This window comes from Micropterus dolomieu, linkage group LG22, assembly GCF_021292245.1.
Source record: "Micropterus dolomieu isolate WLL.071019.BEF.003 ecotype Adirondacks linkage group LG22, ASM2129224v1, whole genome shotgun sequence".
Lineage (NCBI taxonomy): Eukaryota > Metazoa > Chordata > Actinopteri > Centrarchiformes > Centrarchidae > Micropterus > Micropterus dolomieu.
In genome coordinates, this window is record NC_060171.1 from 3,739,880 (window position 1) to 3,747,379 (window position 7,500).

A 7,500-nucleotide genomic window follows, 5' to 3' on the forward strand; every position below is an offset into this window, starting at 1 on the left:
TAGCCATAGTAAACTTCATTTATAAATCATCTTGCACCTAAGAAGCGTATGAATGCCAGAGCGTGCCACAGGGATATTGCAGTGTTTTATTATAAACATAGTCAACTGAAAGACGTATTATAATATAGAGAGAGACATACTGTCTCTAATAATAATAATCCATTTTATTTATAGAGTACTTTTACTTTATAGAACATCAAAACAAAGTGCTTCACTGAGACACAGAGAAAGATAAAATAAATATGACAGTGAGTGATACACTTTTTGATAAAAGTGCGTTTTTAGAAGAGACTCTAAAGAAGACACTGACTCACATGGCCTAATTGTCCCCTTTAGTTTTCAGCATGGACTCTGGAAGAGACAGAAGACCACTACTTGAAGATCTCAAACTGCGTAATAAGATCTTAAAAATAAATCCCAAAACACAACCAGGAAGCAAATGTAAAGAGGCTAAACAGCACACCACACTGAGCCCTGTGGACCAGCACCCTATACGTTTACGACTGAAGACAATGAGTCCCTGCTGGAAGTTTTCTTTTAATCACTTCCTATTTGGTCTTGTCCACCTGCAGGGCTCTCAGAAAGGGCGGAGCAATGAGCGGACAGTGATGCAGTACCACTACACCCAGTGGCCCGACATGGGCGTCCCAGAGTTCGCTCTGCCTCTGCTCAGCTTCGTCCGCAAGTCATCCAGAACCAGGATGGACGCCACGGGGCCCGCTGTGGTGCACTGCAGGTAAGATCTGATAAAACAAGATGAGATGATGCTTCGTTTTTAACCTCATATCAGTAAATCCTGGGTTCATTTTCTTTTTCTTTTTCTTTCTTGTTGCTGTGCAGTGCTGGCGTTGGCCGGACGGGCACGTATATCGTCCTGGACAGCATGCTGAAGCAGATGAAAGACGAAAACACAGTCAACATCACAGGCTTCCTCAAACACATCCGCACACAGAGGAACTACCTAGTTCAGACAGAGGTCAGAGGTCACCTTTCTGTCTGTCCACACACATCTATACAGTCAAATGTTACATTTCAACAGGCTGTAGTTTGAACCCAGTAAGAATTTCTTGGTCAGAACATGGCTAGTTTAAAACTACATGTTGAAATATAATAATTAATTTATTTTCAAATACTTTTAGCCACACTATCGATGGCAGTGTTGGTCTGTCAGTCTACCAGACTAAAATGTCTCAATAACTATTGGATGGATTGCCAGGAAATTTGTTTCAGACATTGATGTTCCCCTGAAGATATTGAAACTGTCTAATATTAAACTAAAAAGGTTAATATAATACCTGCTTAAACATCATCATGTTGTGAGGTTTTTCTTATAGAAAAAGTACCATGAGGCAGCTGAACTGTAAACAAAAAAATAAAATTATTTTTACGTAAAAACAAAGATTATATATATCCAAAATATTTTACGTTTCAAATAAATTTGGTCCAGTTTAAAACTGTCTTTTGACCTTCAAATCACCAAAACAAAAAACTAACTTTTTAAGACTACAGGAAGCGAGATTGGTACTTGAAATATAGATATTGCTTGGAGAACTATTCTCTCCAAGTAGTCCTTTGTCATTTGCCCACAAATTATTTCTAATTCAATCTTCATCTGACATGCAACTTCTCAGTCAGTGCAGGTAGAATATCTTATAATTAAAAGGTGCCTAAGACAGTCTTACCTGAGCTCTATCTGTCTCCTCTCTGCAGGAACAGTACGTTTTTATCCATGATGCCTTGGTGGAAGCCATCTTGTCTGGAGAGACCGAGGTGGTGGCGGCTCACCTGCACAGGTACGTGGACGAGCTGCTGACCCCGGGGCCCGCTGGGAGGACGCGCCTTGACAAACAGTTCAAGGTGAGCTGCTCATTAAATCACTCTGGATGACATTTTTCTGGTTCTTTCCTGCATTGCTTTTGTTGTTGTGACTTTTGCCTAAGCCATAACCAGCTTACTGCTGTCTCCGCCAACAGGAAATAGTCCACACCCTAAAATGTCTCACATCACGGAAATGTGAATGAAACACGAACTTATAGGTTCACAGAAACACACATCCTTCAAACAACTAACATTAAATAAAATAGTATAAATATAGAGATTTAAGAGGATCTGGAACATAAATTAAAAGAAAATTTAAGGCTTTATCTTGACCATTACAGGCAAAAGGGTTGTAAAATGAATTCTGTTGTGAGACATTTGTAATTGTTATCAAAGATAAAGAATGAACATGAAAGAATGATTGCAGGTGCAGGTGCATAGATGCTTAAAATATCTTCACAGAATGATTCAGAGTTGATTCTGCAGTCACTAACAGACATCTGGTGTTTTCCACAGCTGGTTTGTCACTCCGGAGTGAAGCAGTGTGACTACTCTGTAGCTCTGCAGGACTGCAACCGCAGCAAGAACAGAAACTGCTCCATGATACCCGGTGAGTCCGACATGTTCAGCTCAGGAACTGCAGCGTTTATAGGAAAAAGAAGATGTCAGTCAGCGTGACGTTAATGTTTAACTTGCCTCTTCAGCTACAGTTTGCGATCAGTGGATGGGGCTAAGATAGGACAATCCTGCATGAATCTAAAGCATATTTTGAGAAATTAACTCTTGTGTCTTTGCAGTTGAGAGGTCGCGAGTGCGCCTGTCTACGACGGCCGGGGAAACGTCAGACTACATCAATGCATCATACATCACAGTAAGAACAAACTCACTCTGTTCAGTTTTAAATCTTTTGACTTTGAATCAGTTTAAGGTGGTTGATAGAGAACAGGAGTGAACTGTATCGTTGGTACTAAGCTGTGGTTCTGTTCCCGCAGGGTTACCGGCAGAGCAACGAGTTCATCATAACACAGAATCCTTTGCCCGGCACCATAAAGGACTTCTGGAGGATGATATGGGACCACAACACCCAGGTCGTTGTGTCTTTGCTCGGGACGCTGTCAGGCGGGGTGAGGAACTGTCTTTTTTTATTTCAAATCACATTTTTGACAGAATTTGGTGTGATTAATTCTCTTTTCGCATGTGTTCAAAATTGTGGTTGTATGTCATCTGCGTTTTTTTGCAAAATCTGTACACACTAAACTTAATAGTTAAACATTTGGAAAATGCACAAATTTTCCTTTTTAGAGAATAAATTGTTCAGATGGTATTCGTTCTCATGGCTGTGTGTTAAATGCAGAGCTGGAGTCAGGGAGTGGTTAGCCTGGCTCTGTCCAAAGTTAAAAAATACACCTCTTAAGCTCAATAATGAACCTGTTGAATCTTGTTTGTTTCATCTGTACACAAACAGAAATGTAAAAAACACACTTTGTGCATGTTGGAACTACAGTATATCCACATTTTTCAACTTTGGACAGAGCAAGGCTAACTTAGCTGTTTCTCTATGGTTTCAGTCTTTATGCTAAGCTAGGCTAACCGCATCCTGACTCCAGCTTTACACTTTACAACCGAATCTGAAAAAATGTTCATATCAGTTGTAATTCCACATTGGGAAATTCTGACAGTGACATGAAAAGTAGTACAGGGTGGTAAAATGTTACATCTAAATAAAATCCACTTGTAACACTTAAACAATCGATTCAGCTAATTTAAAAGGATCTTTACTAGACTAGGTTTCACAGTAAAAGAAGCTAATTTAGGCTATTTAAATGGTGTGACCACAAGCCTGCCATCTTGAAACAGTGAGTGAACATTCCTAAGTCGGAATAACGGGAGTTTTTCCCCGTTGTACTGACAACAACGCATCACTAACACACAGACATGAGATTGAAATCCATCTGAACATCTCTCTCAGAAAGAAAGTGAATATTTCCTAAAATGTTAAACGATTCATTTTAGAGTTTGATGTAACTGTCTGCTGACTTCCTGTGTTGTTAGATGGAAGAGGAGGAGCTGTGTGTCATTTGGCCCCATAAAGGGCAGCCAATCAGCTATGAGATGTTCACTGTTACTCAGAGGAGTGAGAATCACATCTGTCTGACTAACGAGGACATGTTGGTGGTTCAAGACTACGTACTGGAAGCCACACAGGTTAGCGCAACCTGGAACATGACAACTTCATTACACCACTAAAACATATTTCTGGTTTTCTTTAAGTGGTTCTATTTATGTAGATAGTTTTGTTTTTATTTGTCCTGGTTTCTGCATTTACCCCAGCACAGTAGAGGTGAAAGTGGTTGATTTGTACTGCTCACAGCATTGACAACATTTAACAATATCACTTTCTGGAAAGTGTCTACCTTACTCCGTTTAGTACACAGAAAACAGTGAGAAAGAAATGTTGTCATTAAATGTTTTTAATGTCCTTTTTCAATGCTGAGAGCAGAACAAACTAAATCACATTCACCCACTAAGGGAAAGTAGGAAAAGCTTTTAATGTAATGTAGAAATTAAAGAGTAATTTTAATCAGCAGTGTCAGGTTCATGTATTGGAATAGCTCTGCCACCAGGACATTATTTATAACCAACATTTTGGTTGATTATATGAGAAAATAATAGCCAATTTTCCATTAAATGCTCTGATCCCATGATCTTTCCACTAGCACCACCCTCAGAACAAACTATCTGCAATGCTGGTAAAGCTATATACTGTAATTCCACATGCACAGCTTGTTTTTAGTAGATTAAAGTCTGAGCTGAAATCAGCCCATTAATACTAAAAAGTCTGAGTTTTGTTAATGAGGGGCAATACTGCTTGTAGTGTTGCCTGCTAGTCCCAACTAGTTCAACTCATGCAGGACTTACCAGAATTACCGGTTTCAAACTTGAAAAGACTACTCATTGCGACTGGAAAACAAACTTGTTCAAAAAGCTCAGATATATTGCGCTAAATAAAAGTACCTAGGAAAGGCAAACAATCATGAATGCATCATGTCAATCACTGAAGGTGAGTCAAGGCAAATTTAATAGATCCAGACCATAGACCGTATATAAAGATGGACATCGTGTCTCTGCCTTGGAGCCAGAATGTGCTGCAGTATCGAGGTCCCGCCTGTACACCAGGGCTCAGCTGTCAATGATGACGTGAAACCCAGATAACTAATCAAAACCAAACTTATCAGAAAAATTAACTACCTAAAATGACAGAAAACATCTTTAGGAAGCTTTAGTGTACTTAGATTTTTTTAATCTATTTTGGGGAGCTGTCATGTCTTTAATCTTTATATACAGTCAATGAAACAGACCTTATATAACCCTTAGATATTTTAACCCCCGCATAACCAACTGCCTTGAGTTATCCTAAGGCGTGAACACTTGCACTCTTTGTTTTGAGGGGTTGTAGGACAAAAAGTTAGATGTCTGCTCTCTTTCCTCCGTATCTCGGCAGGACGACTACGTTCTGGAAGTGAAACACTACCGCGCCCCCCGCTGGCCGAACCCGGACAGTCCCATCAGCAACACCTTTGAGTTCATCAACCTGGTGAAAGAAGAGAGCACCGGAAAGGACGGCCCCACTGTGGTCCACGATGAGTAAGAATATTAACATTTAAAGGATTTTTCTGGTCTGATATTTTACAGTGAAAATCAGGAGAGGTTTGACCATTTTGTTTTCCAGTGTGGGTGGAGTCACGGCAGGGACTTTCTGCGCTCTATCGTCTCTGACACGCCAGCTGGAGGCCGAAGGTTTGGTTGATGTCTTTCAAGTGGCCAAGCTGGCAAACCTCATGAGACCAGGAATCTTCTGCGACATCGTAAGCCCGTTGTCTGTCTCACAATACGCTGATGATAATGTACTGTCTGTCTTGTGTGAGTTACACTTGAGAGAGCATTTATGCTTAAAGGATAATTCCAGATTATTTCAAATTGGTGTTATTTTCACAGTTTTGTCCATTACTTTAATCGGTAATAACTGAAATCTGGGAACACACCTCCAGGTGAGAAACTTATTTGGAAGAGAAAACGATTATAAACTGCATTCATCGCAGTTTACAGCACCACGTCTCTTCAGTAATGTCACCACCTTCCCAGATCTGAGCTATTAACTTTAGTACAGTGCTAATAATACTGAAATAATTGACCCAAGTTGTAATTCAAAATTACACTGTGAATCACATATGCAGTGACAACATTATAACTAGAGGTGTGCTGGTATACAATTCATCAATCCTGAAATATTAATATTAATGCCTTATTATAACAGTACATTGCAACTTTTAGGGCAGCTGAGAGAGAATGATGTTGTTTGGATGCTAATAGTTAAAATGGTTTTAGTTAAGGTACTGATGGTAGTACAAATTGTTATTTTCACAAAGGTATAGCATTAAAGTAATGGTTTATTTTACAGGTTTGTAATTTTAGAATAAAACAAGTTTCCTGAAAAAAAAAAAACAATTTGGCAAATTTACAATGAATAGGATCCAATAATAAAGGCATAATGTTCACCTGGTTTACAATGGATTAAATTATTTTGAGATACTGACACACCCCTAATTATAACAATTGATTACCTGTGGTTGATTTAAAGGAGCAGTACCAGTTCCTGTACAAAGCCATGCTGAGTCTCATCGGGACGCAAGAAGATGAGAAAACCCTCCAGTCCTCTGACAATAACGGTACCATCGTGGTGGGAACGGCCAGCACTGCAGAGAGCCTTGAATCCTTGGTGTAACCGCCCCCAAAACACAAAGAACTCTTGTTTAAATATTACAAAGCAACAACATTTTGTCCTTCATCTTCAACCACCAAGAGAACTTCTCCCGCTACAACTACTAAATATAAATCCTCATTGTTCAGGACTGTGTTGTAGTTTGAGTCTGGCATGTACTGAATGAGTTTCTTCTTCGCTGGATCTGGACTCCCTGCGGTTTTGTAATGTGTGCCTTTGTATTTTTCATCCTGTACTTATAACTTTGATACAAGCTGTAGACTAACTGCCCTATATTTTAACTCTGTACTGCCCTGAGACGTTTAACTAACAAACCTTTCCTAGACCTTTGTATTTATTGGCACTGAGCCAAATGGGGGAAAAAAAGGGACAAACCTGCATCTTTTTACAACAAATGAGATATTTTGTTAGCTTGTCTTTTATAGAGCTCCTGCACTGAACTCCTTTCTGTAAATACCATTGCAACAGTAGCAGCAGTGTGCTATTGAAGTTAAATAAGGGCCTGGAATAATAAAAAATAATAATCTAATGTAAATAATATTATAGTACTCAACTCGATGGACCAAATTTCTATTTATACTTTTTAGATTTTTATATTTTACCATTTTAGTGCATTCAAATGTTATGGTTTAATTATAAGTAGTTGGAGAATATTAATGATTTTATATTCTGGATTTTGTAACAGACTAAATGTAATGCATGGGATACTGACATGTTTGTTTGTTTTTTAGCTGGACATGAAACACTGATGGATTATTAGCTAGGGGATTAAATAAGTGAAAGAACACCAAAGAAAGAGCCTGTTCGAGTGTTTTGTTTATGTGTGCAGAACTACAAATAACTCTAGCTGTATTGCAACGAAGAAACATATTTTCACCAACGAAAAGATTCATATTACTAAA

General features: G+C 38.9%; 1 protein-coding gene across 1 annotated transcript in view; it reads left to right on the top strand.

Moving 5' to 3' along the window:
- The window catches only part of ptprz1a (protein tyrosine phosphatase receptor type Z1a), a 96,387-nt gene extending 88,993 nt beyond the window's left edge, over positions 1 to 7,394 (top strand). The window contains exons 22-30 of the mRNA XM_046037419.1: positions 841 to 976; positions 1,711 to 1,857; positions 2,335 to 2,428; positions 2,616 to 2,689; positions 2,811 to 2,942; positions 3,871 to 4,023; positions 5,321 to 5,463; positions 5,549 to 5,684; positions 6,458 to 7,394. Of these exons, the coding sequence (XP_045893375.1) occupies positions 841 to 976; positions 1,711 to 1,857; positions 2,335 to 2,428; positions 2,616 to 2,689; positions 2,811 to 2,942; positions 3,871 to 4,023; positions 5,321 to 5,463; positions 5,549 to 5,684; positions 6,458 to 6,601 (1,159 nt within the window). The 3' untranslated portion in view covers positions 6,602 to 7,394. The remainder of the gene's footprint in view (positions 1 to 840; positions 977 to 1,710; positions 1,858 to 2,334; positions 2,429 to 2,615; positions 2,690 to 2,810; positions 2,943 to 3,870; positions 4,024 to 5,320; positions 5,464 to 5,548; positions 5,685 to 6,457) is intronic.
- Positions 7,395 to 7,500: the final 106 nt, after the last annotated feature.